General features: G+C 40.9%; 2 protein-coding genes across 3 annotated transcripts; both read left to right on the forward strand.

Annotated features, from left to right (window-relative positions):
- Positions 1-1,895: 1,895 nt before the first annotated feature.
- LOC311497130 (CTP synthase 1-like) lies at positions 1,896-11,692 on the forward strand. 2 transcript variants are annotated; one of them, XM_084557281.1, is made up of 18 exons: positions 1,896-2,060; positions 3,271-3,451; positions 3,693-3,863; positions 4,684-4,784; positions 5,507-5,623; positions 6,564-6,647; positions 6,814-6,894; positions 7,322-7,473; positions 7,617-7,749; positions 7,911-7,999; positions 8,427-8,521; positions 9,344-9,406; positions 9,544-9,587; positions 9,668-9,764; positions 9,857-9,912; positions 10,071-10,167; positions 10,330-10,474; positions 10,827-11,692. In XM_084557281.1, exons 2-18 carry the CDS (start codon positions 3,286-3,288, stop codon positions 10,894-10,896), a joined length of 1,761 nt encoding a protein of 586 aa, XP_084413407.1. In that variant the 5' UTR covers positions 1,896-2,060; positions 3,271-3,285; the 3' UTR covers positions 10,897-11,692. The 2 variants fall into 2 exon arrangements, with proteins under 2 accessions (XP_084413407.1, XP_084413408.1); XM_084557282.1 differs by lacking the exon at positions 1,896-2,060 and having other exon boundaries at positions 2,230-3,451.
- Positions 11,693-12,834: 1,142 nt separating this feature from the next.
- On the forward strand, positions 12,835-16,083 carry rab42b (RAB42, member RAS oncogene family). The gene is made up of 3 exons (XM_084557459.1): positions 12,835-13,109; positions 13,283-13,505; positions 14,445-16,083. The coding sequence occupies exons 2-3, from the start codon at positions 13,288-13,290 to the stop codon at positions 14,893-14,895; spliced, it is 669 nt and encodes a 222-aa protein (XP_084413585.1). The 5' UTR covers positions 12,835-13,109; positions 13,283-13,287; the 3' UTR covers positions 14,896-16,083.
- Positions 16,084-16,584: the final 501 nt, after the last annotated feature.

Raw genomic sequence — 16,584 nt, forward strand, 5'->3', positions numbered from 1 at the left:
AGAGATCACTCAGACTGGCCATTTAGCTTAGTGAACCAGTGCAGGAGAAACAGAAATGACAAATGTAAAGAAACCTTATACACAAAGGTTTCATCTTCATCGTATCTAACCACCAGTATGCAAAAAAATATTTTCTAAATGACATGGCCATTAGGGATGAAAAAAAACACTGCACCTCTTCCCAGAATCCTAGCTCTTCCGATTTCACCTTTTCAATGAGGAATACATATATTTGCCACCTGCTGGTAGGACAAATGTGCTGGCTGACTATTGGCTTTATTCTTTGCGGTGTGTTCATCTGTTAACTCACTTAGGGCTATGAGACACCGCCACACTCAGCCTTGGTTTAGTTTGTCCAGGCCTTAAGGGGAGGAAAACAATACCACCCTTCTGTTACTGAGTTAAGTGTAAAACAGGAGCCACGGAACAACAGCTGGCGTACCACACCAAAATGAAAACTAAATTTATAAATCTAAAGCTAACTATTAAAACCATTCACATCATTTGTTTTGATGTGTACCCTGTGTAGAGAATCCATGAGCCATTTTCACTCTGCAGTTACAATTGGTGATTGTCTGTGTCACGAGCCTTCAGCGCCTTATATGATTTGAGGTCCATTTTCAAAATAGCAAAGTCCATCAATATTGCAGGAACTCCAATATAAATCTCCAAAATAAATGGGCACACAAAAATGGCTTCTCTTGTTTGCGGAAGGTGTAAACATTAGTGGCTTTGTAGACAATCATTAACAAAAAAGGATGAGCGGTCACTGCTGGCTTTGGCCAGTGTCGGACAATATGACCACATTGCAAAACGTACCATTGTATGACACCATCTTGTCATCTGTATCTGTAAATGGGGACATAATGCGTAAGAGTCCACTACCACCCCCAGATGTGTTTTGAAAACCGTCAGATTCAAAGAGGTTGAATTACCTTTGAATAGCCCTCTCTTTCAGAGGTATTTTAAGGCTGCAGAAGGATGAGGGAGGCATAGTACCTCTTCATGCTGGAGGTTAATGTGTGTCTGTGCTCACTTGTCAGATGTAATTGAAGGGAACAGCTTATGAAAATGAGGTGGCAGGGATGAGGTCTTTAATTAGATCAAGATCATGGACAGAAATGAATTAGAATCACCACTCTCATTACCCACAGCAAAACTGGAGCAGCACGGCATTGAACGCATGACGGAAAACTTTAATATCTCAAAGACGGTGTCACCGTGTAAATTCACTCTATTTTGCAATGCCTCACCCAGCCAAACCAGAATATATGGTAGGCTACCTATGATTTTCCAGTATTAATCCGTGCGTTAGTACTTCCAGTGGTTTATTTTCCCTCGATAAAGTTGTTGGTGAATAATGTTATGCATGTTAAAAGCTCAATTTGGCTGCGACTTAGTCTGCATAATGCAGCATGGAACATAAATGCCATCTAGTGGTAAATGACTGACTGAAAGAAAAACTAATTACAGAATTAGATCAAAATTATTCCAGATATTTTGACTTGTAATAATGTGTGTTTTGTATAGTCATAACTGATATTAAAAATAATAATATTTCATGAAACCAGCATGGAAAAACATGGAAACCCGTCCACCTGACTTAAAACAGGACCACATGATTAACTGATATCGTTTCAGTAATGTTTAGAACTCTTTCTTTTTGAATTTTGAAATATCAATGTGCTTGCGGTGACCTTAAGATCGCTATAAATACCACTGCGTGGATTTGAATAGAATGATTTGTGCCCTAATTACGGACTCTCAGGGAGAAACTCTCCGTCATCCAACCTTGAATCCAGGCTCCTGATTGGTGGATTCTGTGGGAGCAGCGGTCCAAGTTCTGCCTGTTAGGTAAAGCAAAGGGCATCACATACCCTTTTCACGCGGGGAAGGAAACATTCTGTACAGTTGGAGAAGTGGATCAGGCTGTTTCTCCCACACGTGTTTGCGGTGCAGCTATAAGGTGGGGTTTGATGCTTCATGAATAGAAGAAAGCTCGCTGGATAAACTTAATCTGTCAACATATTATTGGACGCCCGTCTCTCCGTAGCTATTAGGTGAGTTTGTCTAATTTCGCAGTGAGTCAGTTAATGGCTAAAAATGCTGCTAAGTTTAGTCATTGCTCACATTGTATCACAGCTAGATAGCCGACCAGACTATGGGTAGCTTTGTGTGATGTCACGTTTACCTTGGTGTTGTTTTTGTAGTTAATGAAGTCATTAAAAGCTATAGCTAGCGGTGACAAAGCAGTTGAAAAATCAAGTGAGCGTTAGCTAAGTTAAGCTAGGACAAACTTCCCAGAGGACCAGGACTCTGTTTTGAATTATGTCCTTAACGTTCCTCTTATGATAATTGTCTGGCATGAGAACGACAACCGAAATAAGCCCGAAGCTACACAGCTGGCTTTAATTTACTTCTCCATGTATAGCCTTGAGGTTTTTTCCCGCCATTACATTTCCATGATGTGTTTGGAGGCAGACATGTGTAGTTAATGTGTATGAGCAGTTGTAAACACACGCCCAGTTTAGGCGGTTATACTTGTGATTTTGTAGGATGTCAACCTTTAGAGTCACTGTGCGATGCATGTCTAAGTAGAGGAAAAGAAAATGGAGGTAAACTATTTGAATTAATGGCCTGCTCCTAAATTCAAACTGCTTTGTAATTCTAATACAGTGGTCCCTCGTTTATCGCGGGAGTTACGTTCTAAAAATAACCCGCGATAGGCGAAATCCGCGCATTTTTTATAATGATTATAAATGTTTTAAGGTTGCAAAATCCCTCACTACACACTTTATACACTTTTCTCAATAACTTGCAAACATACCGCACTTCAGTCACACTGCCAGCGATCAAAGATACTGTATATGTAAATATGGCAAGCTGAACGCATTCTGTACTGTACAAGAGACACCGTACGAGGAGATTGATTGACAATGGTCTACAGTCCTGTAGCCAATCAGGACGCAGAAGACGACACGCGGGCTCTTCCTTAGCCAATCAGGACGCAGAAAACAATGCGCTGAAAAAAAAAAAAAAAAAAAAAAAAAGCATGCAAAATTGCACTTAAAAAAATCCGCGAAACAGCGAGGCCGCGAAAAGTGAACCGCGTTATAGCGAGGGACTACTGTAAAGTCTTTTTTAAGCAAAGCTCAAAATGTCTGCAGTGCACCAGTTCTACATCTCCCATGTGGTGGAGCCAGTTGATCTTGACACGTGCTCTGGAAACCTGTTCTCCACGTTAGTGGCTGAATTCTTGTGTGTTTTTAGTCCTCAGATGCCACTATGAAGTACATCCTGGTCACAGGTGGTGTTATATCCGGTATTGGTAAGGGGATCATTGCCAGCAGTGTTGGTACGATCCTTAAGTGCTGTGGTCTACGTGTCACAGCCATCAAAATTGACCCATATATCAATATTGATGCTGGAACGTTTTCGCCTTATGAACACGGTGAGTAGTTCACTGCATCCAGTAATGTTGTTTTTATTGTCTTTGATCATTTGCTCTTTTATTTGATTATGTGGTGGAGTCCCGCAGTCAATATTTGAAAGTGTGGGAGCACTGAAAGTAGAGTGAGATAGTATCTCCTTGTTTTCATACGGCAGATGTTGGTTGTGTCAGAGTTTCTACTAGTTTTGGATCTACAGCTACACTAACCCCATAACGGATGTTTTGTGTCTGTGCTTTCCAGGTGAAGTGTATGTTCTCGATGATGGCGGTGAGGTAGATCTAGACTTGGGAAACTATGAGCGTTTCCTAGACATCCGCCTTACCAGAGACAACAACCTCACCACAGGAAAGATCTACCAGTCGGTAATCAACAAGGAGAGGAGAGGAGACTACCTGGGCAAGACAGTACAAGGTTAGAGATTACAGTACATGTAGCTTGTTCCTGTTCAGACCTTGCTTTGACATCTGTCCTGGGGAATCTGATCACAACGTAACTTAACTTATAGGTGTGAACACATCCAGGACGCACTGACATCACATTTGAGAGATCTGATTTCTGACCACATTTGGAAGTGGTCTGGGCCGCATTTGTTCGCATTCCTTTGGCAGTGTGAACACAGTGCGTCCTGAGTTGCATTAAAGATCTCCTTCTCAACAGCGGTGCTGAAACGGCAGTAGAGATCCATTAGAGACAGCTGTTAAAATATTCTTCTTTGCCCCAAATAATGACGTCGGATCTGACGAGCTGGCTGGAGATGGCTGGAGATGGTGGTGGAGATGCATTTTAATGCAAAGTGTGAAGACAAGCACCAAAAGCTGGCCACTAAACGGTGGCACTTCAGCACACTACAAAGACTACAGCCAGTGGCAGTAATCTGTATTCCTCATTCAAAATGTGGCACTAGATGAGCTGCTATTAGCTTGGAGGCTAAGAACTATGAACCATTGTACAGACATGGCGTCTCCCGAATCATGCCAGTCACTTGGTCTGCAGTTTATTCATCCTACATGATCCTACATAATATATGTATGTGGGTGTTTCTGAGGAGTGCATTTTCTTGAAGTGTGAATGCATAAATAATTACACCAAACAATATATTGTTTTTTAATTTTCTAGAAATGTAATGTGACACATTTGTATACATTTTACATATATCGTTTAGGACAGAGTGTCTTCCATGTGCAATCAAATCCTTTCGTATGACTTTTTGATCATTCCTGTGTTTTTTCAGTGGTACCCCACATCACAGATGCCATCCAGGAGTGGGTAATGAAGCAGGCTAGAGTTTCAGTAGATGATGATGGTGTGGAGCCACAAATTTGTGTCATAGAGGTAAGATGTCCTCAGCCGGGCGGAATAGCTAGATTTAGTGTGAATAAATACTGAGCACTGTCTTTGTCAAGCCAGAGGTGTCACATTTATACTCCATGGGTCACTCTTAAATGATTTGTAGGCAGAAAGTTGTTTTATATTGAGTTGGAGAAATGGAGGACATTTTCGATCAGAAATGAAACCAAGCATTTTGCCTGAAGCAATAGAAAATATTGGCACCGTTCTGCAAGGGCTACGAGAAATCACTGAACCAGCACAAATGGGTGTGTCAGTGAAGGAGAGAAACGAACATCATTTTGAAAAACTGAAAAATCAAGGGCTTAAAAAATGGATTTGTTGAAGAGAGACTGTAAACTATCCTCTAAGACTCACTCTGTTTCTAGCCCTTGGGAAGAAAGCACACAGTGTTATATTTAGTAAAAGAATATAAAAGCATTAAATCTAAGTGGTATAAATCCAGTGTTTGTTTTATGATGTGTGCTGAAAAATTATTTCGTCCTAAATAAATTTGCAGCTGAAAAGAATTGAGTGCTCATAAACCAAGTAAAATTATTATCCTGCCTGCAGCAGTTCACTGCATATGGCATACTTCAAACCTGCTTTGACAGTATTATGGGCTCAGCACTGCTGACAACATTCTGTACTTTCCCAGCCTGTCGGCCTATGTAAGCCGTGTTCATGCATGCTGCATTGTGTTCTCACCCAATGTTTTCTGTCAACAGCTGGGAGGAACAGTGGGCGACATTGAGAGCATGCCTTTCATTGAGGCCTTCAGACAGTTTCAGTTCAAGGTTAAGAAAGAGAACTTCTGCAACATCCATGTCAGCTTGATACCACAGGTATGACTTGCTAGTAAACACACACAAAACATGCATTCATCCCCAGGAATTGTAGAAAATCGTAAAGCTTGGTTCATACTACCCACAACGGGTCCACGGAGAGCCTATGCTGTAGGTGCAGCGCCAGTGAAAGCATTTATACATAGGCTCCTTTGTGTTCGCAGTGTTCTGTAATTATGACATTAAAACACTAGGTGGCATCTAGTCAGCTGGAGTGGAACTGTAGGAGTTTAAAGTATTAAATGTGGATCAACAGTTACTTTCACTGAAATCACTGCAACACAGAACATATGGAGAAGACATCAGTCTGGTAGATGGTGTGTAAGAGGCTAAAGGCGCACGTCAGGTTATGGCAGAGGGTTTGGAGCTACGCCATAGCTGTGCCACACCTACAGCTCACAAATGTCACGTGACTATAAACCGAGCTTAAGGCTAGATCCATTATTTTTTGCTCTTAATCATAGCTCTCTACCCTACATAGCTTGACATGCACATCCACAGAAAGGGAACTGCCAGTTGCAGCTTGGCAGACTACACCAACTGGGATTGTTCTACTTCCTTGATGACTGGACAAACATACAGATTCACCCTCCTGTTTCCTACACATTGTCTCCTCAAACATCTTCTCTCTTCTGTGCTCTGGAGTAATTTCAGTTAAAATTCCAGTCACCACTGTGCCCAGAGTAACTCAACAGTTGTTCTGCGGACTAGCATGTCTACAGGGTAATTACAGAACCATATCAACACGCCAATAAAAATGTTTTACAACTGTGTGAGCCTACTCTGGCAGGAGCATAAACCAAGCTTCAGGTCACCATATTCATTGAGTTATTTTTAATATTTTTTTGTTATTGGAATTGTTATTTAATTCAGTTTTCTTTCGTAAGGAAATTTGCACAGATGTGTATGCTTCAATGTTTTGAGAATCTTTTGTTCTCAGCCTAGTGCCACAGGGGAGCAGAAAACCAAACCGACCCAGAATAGTGTCCGGGAGCTCAGAGGGCTGGGCTTGTCTCCAGACTTGGTGAGTCAGGTGACAGATGGTCCTCAAGTTTGACATTATCAGTTCTACTTTACGTGTAGATCAGTAATTTTGGGTTTATCTCATGGTGTAGACAAGCAAATAAACTCTGTCAAAGTATGTCTTTAAATATAAAACCCATTTACTAATATACACATTTCTTTGCCAGATTATGTGCCGGTGTGCAACGCCCCTGCAAACGTCTGTCAAGGAGAAGATCTCCATGTTTTGTCATGTGGAACCCGCACAGGTGGAGTATCTCAACTTTGTCCCTGTAAAGAAACTCACGTCAAACTGTGTAGAACAGACTGTTAACATGTTGGCTATGAATTTGTGCAATTCATGTGTTTGTCACATGTGCAGGCTTTGGTATTCTTTTGGTGTTTCTGATAATATGAGAGAATTACAGTACATATAAGAATAAGTTCACTGTATCTTGTTATTGGATAGGTTTGAGCATTATTTGGTTATTTGTGAACATGTGTGGCACTGTTCGGCTAATGTTTTAAAATTTAAAGTCATCACAAAAGATACAAGATATCAACAACAGTATAACATAAAATAGCTGACATTTATAAGCATATCTTACATTATAAGTTGAAATCTAAATGTAGAAATATTGCTCAGCTGCATGCCTAATTAAATAAAAAAAATAAATGATTCTGAACTCTTTCCAGGTGATCTGTGTCCATGATGTCTCCTGCATTTATAGAGTGCCCCTGCTGCTGGAGAACCAGGGCGTTGTGAACTACTTCTGTGATCGGCTCAACTTGTCTGTCGGGCTGAGGCCCAGAAAGCTGCTGTCAAAGTGGAAGGAGATCGCTGACAGGTGAGGACATTATGCTCTTGCTCATGGGTTGTGAGGAAATGGATGTAAGTTCTATAGCTTTCAACTATGGGGCAGTCAGCTGTAATCACTGAATCACGTCTGGGAATTGAGTCCATCGTTGAATCATCCCTCTCTCTTTTCAGATCGGACCGTTTCTTGGAGCACGTGTCCATAGCCCTTGTGGGGAAATACACCAAGTTATCTGACTCCTACACGTCCGTCATCAAGTCCCTAGAGCACTCCGCCCTTGCCATTAATCACAAACTTGAGGTCAAGGTATGGAAACATTTAATTATATTGATTTCTGGATTTAGTATAAGTGTTTTACGATTCATGTTTGGACGGTTGTCACATAAAATTAGTCGAACTCTACCTGCATACAGCAGTTAGCCCTGTAGTCTGATGTTGTCTGATTTCTCAAATGATATTGTTTACAGTACATAGACTCATCAGACTTGGAGGCTGCCACTCTGAAAGATGAGCCAGTGAAATATCACGAGGCCTGGCAAAAACTCTGCAGTTCTCAGTGAGTAGACACAACATGCGCAAGTGTTCTTATTCGATATTGAAAATAATCAGCTATCAATATTGAGTTTTACACTGGTGATATGGGATTGTCATTCATGCCGCATGATGGCTGTAAAAATATTGGAAAAGAGTTTGTAGGTCCTGTAGGTGTTTTCAAACAGGCAGTAAAAGAAGGCTGTTACCAACCAGGGCTGCAGAAAGTCAAGACATGGTTTTATAGCGTCAGGGTTTGTTTGATAAAGCAAACATGATTTTAGATGATAGTTTCTTAGTAATTTAAAAGTCACCAGTGTGTCCTAATCCAGTTTTAACTAGCAATTTTTGCAGTTTTCTCAAATAACTTCTCATTAAATGTGTTTGTGAAATCGCTTACATTATGAGTGAACTGAGGCCTGACAGACTTCACTTTCCTCTCCTTTCAATAGCGGTGTTTTGGTGCCAGGAGGTTTTGGTGTAAGAGGGACAGAAGGCAAGATGCTGGCTATTAGCTGGGCGAGGAAGCAAAATAAACCGTTCCTGGGTAAGAGATTTAACTGAGGATGTGTAGCTTACTCGATGTGCTGTGTCTGTGTTTGTGAATAAAACAATTATAGTTACATTTGTTTTGCATCTAAAAAGGATTTGCTGCTTTATACCATATCCTGTTGTATGACTTTTATTATTTTACATAGATGAGGTACAGTGGGCAGAATTGACATTTGACTCAAGTCGGCTGAAAATAGAAATAAACATTAAAATTATTATTAAAAACAAACCATAACCCAGGGTATTTAGGGATTCAACAAACCCTGGAAGGTTTGTGAAGGGCACAGTAATAAAAAAAAAAGATATAAAGACAGAGCTACACAGACTGAATAACAAAGTTAATGTATTTGATAGCAATGGAAGAAAGTGTGGCTGCACTTAGCAGTTGTTCAGCGAAGTTTGCCATGGAGCTTAACATAGTTTTAGCAATCATTAAGACAAATGGGAGGGGGAGCTACTGAGTTGCAGTTATATTGAACCATAGATTGAAAGTCAGAATAATGGCTGGGCATGATTTAAGATTATAGACCTGAATATATTTCCACACCCAGTTACTTTGTGTTTTATATTTGCACCTATTGAGAACCATTTGTTCTCCTTTTGACAGTGCTGCATCATTATACTGTATCTCAATTGCACCCACTCACAACTTCTAATACACAATAATGAAATGTCCAGAGAGTGGCAAATGCTTTTTATAAACACTGTATAATTATGTGCTAATACCACCGCTTTAGACATGAAAATCAATCTTTAATTATGAGTCCTCACAATAGCTCTCATTATGCAAGAATCCTGCTGGTCTTGTTTTGTGCAGGGGTGTGCTTGGGCATGCAGCTGGCCGTGTGTGAGTTTGCCCGCAACGTACTCGGATGGGAAGGTAAGTAATTGTGCAGGTCTGATAGGGACACCGCTAAGAAACATGTGATTCCTGTGGTTTCTAATTTAATGATAAAAGAACAGTACACTGTGGGGAGGTTGGCTGGAGCTTAGATCAGTTTTGTTTATCTTTTTCAGATGCCAACTCAACAGAATTTAATCCAGAGTCCAAATACCCTGTGGTAGGTAATCTTTTTCTTCCACCATGCTCACATTACTGCATACCAGCAGGGTGGTTTAACACCCTATTTGATCTTGACAGGTGATTGACATGCCAGAGCACAACCCAGGGCAGATGGGTGGAACTATGAGGTTGGGGAAGAGGCGGACCATTTTCAAATCCAGCACCAGTATATTGAGTATGTGTCTGCCTGTAACAAAGCAAGAGTGGGATGTACTTTTTGAATTTCCAGACCTTATGCTTATGACAACTGATGTCTCACTGTTGCAGGGAAACTGTATGGAGATGTGGAATATGTTGAAGAGAGGCACAGACACAGATTTGAGGTATAGACCAAATCCAGATTTTAATACTTTTGGTTTGAGAGCAGGAAACACTGAAAATATTTTATTAATAAAGACTTTATTATTCAGGATAACCAAAGGATACTTTACAATGTACTATTCAGCCAATACACTTTTTATTTCTCATGTGCTCTTGTTAGGTCAATCCAGAGCTGAAGCACCACTTTGAAAAAAAGGGATTTCAGTTTGTTGGCGAGGATGTGGAAGGAGAGAGAATGGAGGTCATTGAACTGGACGGTGAGTGGAAGGTGTTGACAAGAACATTCATCCATGTACTGTTGTTAATAACAACAGTTTTAAACATGCATGAGGCAAGGCATATGTATCATGGTGCTTGAGGCTTAATGTCGTGGAGGCAAAACCCCTGTATTAAGGACTTCCTCCGTTTTTTTGTTTCAGATCATTGTTACTTTGTTGGAGTGCAGTACCATCCAGAGTTCACCTCCAGACCCATCAAACCATCTCCTCCATACTTTGGTCTCCTGCTGGCTGCAGCAGGAAAACTCCCAAGCTACTTAGCCAAGGGCTGTCGCCTTTCTCCACGGTAAACTGCAGCACGTCAATGACTTATCATCCTGAGGTTTTTTAATGAAAGCCCAAACAAGACTGCTAAATGTTCTCATTAGCTTCATTTGATCTCTGGAGGTCAGAAATCACATTGTTGGAAGTTTTAACACTTCAAGACTTCTTTTTATATTTAATATGTAAAGTTATATTAATGCTGATTGGTTTAAATCTAGACCCAACTTAGCTTCTAATGATTCTTGGTCGGTTTTTAATAGCAGTAATTATGCATTATAATTATATCAAATAAAAAGAGTTCTAATTACTTTGACCGTGTTACTGTAGAAACAATTGCTGTAAGACAGTCCTCATTTTCTGCGTCTTTATTTCAGGGACACTTACAGCGACTGCAGCGGTAGCAGCTCTCCTGAAGTGGACATCTCTGAGTTCCCTTCTTTGTAGTTGGTTGCTACAGTGTCACTCATGCAGAAAGATGCTAGGCCTTCAACTGACACTGCAAGACCAAAAATTGCAATAAACACTTTTACACTGACTGGTACAATATGTTGCTAAGTTGTACTGTAAGTATATCATGCCTTCAGGGATTGTAAAATGAACTTGTTTTTTTAAAAAACTTTCCTTTAATGAAATGTGTGGTTGATGTAGAATAGCTGCCCAGGGAACGTTTGTTTAAGAAAATGGGAGTAGGAAGATGTCAGCCTGTCTGTACAAGACAGTTCATTGTCGTTGAGGCCAAGATGCTTTGGTAGAATTGTGAGAAGGTGGAATTGGTATTTTGCAGTTGAGCACAGAAGCTAATGTCTAACTCAGAAACTACAGAAACAGAGTCTATATAACTGGAATCATGTCTTCACTTGATTTAACCTAATGTATTAAAAACAACGATAAAAGTTATTTCTTACATGTCCAAATGCTGATGTGTTAGTTATACATTGACCTCTTTGAGATGCTTGTCATTGTATGTTTTACAGTTTTATTTGATGTGTTTCTCCTCTTGGTTTTCATGCCTTTGTTGGTTTTAAGTATTTCGTTAAGGATTCTAATCTGTACAAGGAAGACGATAAACTGGACCACCATGTTTGAGACTGCAGGGTTCATATGACATTTCTGCATGCAGACTTGTGTACTTTAAAGTCTTGTTAATTTTTATGTCCTAGACCTGAACTCAGGTTCAGGTTGAATGACTTTTATAGTTGAGGCCTTTTGCTTATTCTGTCAATAAACATGTTTTACCCACTTTTTTTTTTTATTTATTTTTATTATTATTTTTTTTTTTCCCCCTTCATTGCTCTATACGACCATATCTGATCCAGAACAGGCTAAATGAATTATGCTGACAATTTGTGACCCCTGAGTCAGCTGTAAGAAAACAAGTAAGCTTGGCATCTGAAAATCGATATAACAAAACTGAAATCATGTATGTGCTTGCTTCTGCTTCTCTCCTTCCTTTCTCTTCTGTCCTACCGCCCTCTTTTTATTGTCTGTACGTGGCTGGCCCCCCTACAATGAGCTGGGTTCTGCTCAAGCTTTCTTCCTGCTAAAAGTGAGTATTTACTTGCCTTAGCGCTTGCTCTGGGCTCTGTAAAGCATCTTGAAACAATTTGTATTGATGCTATTAAAATAAACTTCAATTGATCCGTTAAGGTTTTCAGTCATTCGGGTCACTTATACAAGTCTAGTTGCCCTTGTTTTACCTTTATCATGAAGCTTTTGTAGCAGGAATTTACAGATGACAGGCAAGACACTTCCAAGTTATGTTTTTTTGGAGATGCACATGTATAAAAATGTCATTTACTTGTATGCACTTAAGATGTGATGCAGTATATGTGTTTTTATTTTTAATAAAGACCTCTTATTTCTCATGGCAAACTGGTAATTCTAGTAGAGCTGTGAAGCATAGCGTTTCTCCAAGTATTTATACCAGAGATTTTGTACAGCTTTCACCTATGCTGGATTTTAAAATAGCCAGTATGTCCCATAAAATGTGCTGTAGAAATATTAATTGCATATCCTGCGTCTTTCCCAGGAGATGTAAAGCTCCATTGTTATCAACTTCCCTTTTTTAGGTGGCAATGTTTACTGTACAAACGAGATCCTAAAGTGATAAGACACTGTGTGGGCAATGAGTTTCCACTCATGCTCATTTTTTGCATAATGTATTAGCTGTTGACAACAGGAAACTGCAGTTTCCTTCAATTTGGTATTAAATACAACCACTGCTTCCTTATAAGTCTCCCTCCCTTTCTCTCCCATATCTGGCCGGCCCCTTCCGTTATAGCCCTCCCTGTGTCCTTGTGCTCTTGCCCCTCCCTTAGTCAAGTAACAACTGGCAAACTTTAGAAGTCCACACCCCCGTACAGCCACACTCTTGCACATGCAGTAGCAGTCAGGATCAGGAGCTCAGATCAGAAATGTGGTGATCTACTTTGTGGGACTGATTTTTTTTCTACATACCTGCTTTTGTGGATAATTTGATTAGCCACAATGACACTGGGAGACTTCTGCTGCGGGCATCTAAAGCACAGGAGTTTGGGATGACTGCGAGCACAGACTGCTTCACTGATTGCGAGATTAATGAGGAGTGGCTACTTGGCTGTTTCTCAACATTTGGAGCACCACAAGTAGGGAGCCAGGTGTCGGGAAGCTGGTGTGAGGTTGGTAGTCTCTTGAAAGTTCAACCTCTTTCTTACTCTCCAGATATAATGGCAAACATCTAGGCTCTTCACTATAGTCCTCTTTAACATGTCCACATCTTCCCACAGCCTGTTATTTATGTCTAAACTCTTTCCCCTATTATTTGTCTTAATCACCCTTTTCTCCCTGCCAGCAACAATGGACCTGACTTTGTGGCAGTACCAGTTCAGGATCATCATGCTGGGGGACTCCACCGTGGGCAAGTCCTCCCTGCTGAAGCGCTACACTGAGGACTTGTTCCTGGAGACTCTCAACCAGACAGTAGGTGTAGACTTCTATGTCCACTTCCTGGAGGTGGAGCCAGGGGTCCGAGTCAAGCTGCAGTTCTGGGACACAGCTGGTCAGGAGAGGTTCAGGTGAGGATGACCCCATCGACAAGCGGTCTGCTCCCTGCAGTGATATCAGTCGTAGCTTAACGCCTCTCCCAATTATTTTGCTCTGTTTTAATGCATTACGCCTGAGTTCATTATTCAACATGCCTTGCACTACAGCCCCGACCGTGCCTCTTTGTATAGCACACATTATTTAAATGACAAAAATTCTAGAAACTTCTGGTGTGGATGCAAATATCCTATACAAATATGTTACTACCGGTTATTCCATTCAGAGCTGTTCATAGATGTTTGCTTTCAGCTATGACTACTGTATGTATCCAGCCAAGATCTGTGTGCACTGTGAACAGAATTCCAGTAATGCTCAAAGTGGAAAAGGCAGCTCTATGAAACGGCATTATTTTCTGCGCTCTGCATACTTGATGAAAGAACCAGCAGTAACGTGTCTCACTCTGTCTCTAAATTCATTATTTTAATTCTCCAGATGAATGAACTGTAGCAAATTGCAAACTAGGCCTGTTTGTGTTTACCTCCGCTCTGCATGGTATTCCTAATCCCTTGATTCAACCAAAAGCTCAGCTGAATTGGATTTGTTTTCAATAGGAAGCATACTAATGTAAGTTTTTGCCCAGGAGGAGCCTTTACTCGGGTCTTCTCTCAGTGTAAACATTCGGTGAGTCATGGTGGAACCGCATGCCTTCATGTTGATGGTATCATGATTAAAAAACACAGTGGTTATCAGCTCCTTACAAAGAGACAGATTCCTTTCGATCCGCTTATCAGAGAAAGCCCAGCGCATACAGTGCAGCTGCTGTTGCTCAATGAAACAGGAAACAAGTTGGAGGCAAAGTAAACTCTGAAAGTCTGAAGTCTGAAAGTTTTAGGAGGTTTTCATGTGTTGAAATTCAAACAGCGTCTCTCTCTCTTCCTTTCTTTTTCCCTTTGCCTCACTTCATTCCTCAGGTCAGTGACCCGTTCTTACTACCGCAACTCTGTCGGAGGCCTGCTGGTGTTCGACATGACCAGCAGAGACTCCTTCGATCACATTAAAGAGTGGCACGCTGAGGTGTGCGAGCGAGTGCAGCCACATACGGTCCTGTTCGTCCTGGTGGGTCAAAAGAGTGACCGAGACGCCCACGGCGAGAGGGCGGTGAGCCGAGAAGAGGCAGAGAAACTGGCCGGACAGCTGGGGATGCCCTATGTGGAGGCCTCCGCGAAGACGGGCGAGAACGTGAGGGAGTCCTTTGAGCTGCTCACTCGACGGATCTATCAGGGCCTGCTGAGTGGAGAGGTAGAGCTGCAAGAAGGCTGGGATGGAGTCAAGTGCACGGCCCCACAAGCGCTACAGTTACACAGAGCCAGCATGTCTCAGCCCAGCCCGGATCACAAGAACAACAAGAAATGTTGTGGTTAAACTGTGACAAACTGTTAGACTGGTGATGGTAACCCATGGGTACTTGTGTTACCACATCACCAAACCGCTCACCAGAATGTACTTTAATGTGGGACCATCATGAAAAACACTGATTTGAGGAAACCATCGTAAGCATTTAGCAGAGACGGAGACTGATCATTTTGTGACAATAATCTGACATTCCTAACTGAACACAAATGTTCTGTGTAACTAATATTTGTAGACTAGAACACCAGCAGGCTGATATTTGTGTTTTATTGTTATTTAATGTGCTTTTGATGTTGGATGTAAAGTCTGATGATTGCTCATCCTACTCTGGTTACGTCATCGGGTCAAAATTTCACTTTTCTGGCCAGATTCTTGTAGAAGACGCTCTTGGCATTAACCTTCAGCTCAAAGTGTGCTTAACAAATTATGAATGTTATAATGCAAACTATGCAGCCTCACAAATCTGCTAGCGAGCATGTAGACTTTTAATGGCAAAATGTATAGATTTTTGTATTTATAAGACTCGCAGGTTTCATACTCTCGTTTGTGAGACGCTTGGCCCACAGTGTGTCAGACTAATGGACTGATGAGATCATATCTTACCTCAAGCCAGTAGGGGCAGGGGTCACAGTGGGGACTAGTAACCTCTCGTTTAACTGGTGCTAAAGGTGTGATGTCACAACATTGCACAGGGGATAACATCGCATCACATTTTCTCTGATATTGATTTTTGTATTTCAAGACGGATACACTGGAAAGATAACCTCTAACCCGTAAGATATATCTGAGTGTCTAGAGAACAATTAAAGGTTTAACTTTTTTTGTTTTTAAAGCTCTTTTTCTCTGTAAATACGATGCTTGCTTTTAAAGAGCAAAAATAATATTTGGTCTACAGCTCATGTCCACACTAAGGTAACTGCAACAAAAAAGAGTATTAGCTATTTCAGAACATAAATCCGTGGTTCTAGTCTACGTTTCTTGTTCTGTCTAGAACTGGCAGCGTTTAAGGTACTGCGTCCCTTGGCAGAGGCTAAAAACATCACTACGGGCTGTAGGTGATCTAATCATTTCAACCTGAGCAGTTGTATAGACACGGCTTTGTTGTATTAGCATATTGTAATTTCACAGCATCCTGTATGCGAGTGGTTGATTTCAGGGGCTGTTGTTAAAATTGCTAAATTAAATCAAATCTCTCAGGTGCCTTTGGATATTGTTCTTCTGAAATGTTTTGAGAGGTTTCTGTAGCAATTATGGTCCGTCTGGCTGGCAAGCAGTCTCCCATGTTTCTGCAACCACAATGTAGACAATTTGTCCTAAAAGACCTGACAGGTTGTTTACTGCTGTCTCTGTATATTAGTCTGTGTCTTTGGTTCTCTGAGTACGCAGCAAGTGAACGGTCATTGATTTAAACTGTTCTGCCTCTAGCTGAACCTTCAAAACTCTGATGTATTCATGCATTGTAAATTAGTGTAGTGTTTCTAAATTGCCTCAGAGTTTAAATCATCAAATGTGAAAAACCACTGGCCTTCACAAAGAATGAATCACAATGAATACTAATAAGTGACGATTTCTTTGGGATAGTTACAATTTAACTTCACCACAGAAGAATCGACTAATTTATAAGCGAACTTCTCTTTGTTTGATATCATTTATTTATTAATCTAACACTGAAGAGTCATGTGGAGATCATTTTATAAGTCG

The sequence above is a fragment of the Chelon labrosus genome, assembly GCF_963514085.1.
Source record: "Chelon labrosus genome assembly, chromosome: 12".
In the NCBI taxonomy this organism is placed as follows: Eukaryota; Metazoa; Chordata; class Actinopteri; order Mugiliformes; family Mugilidae; genus Chelon; species Chelon labrosus.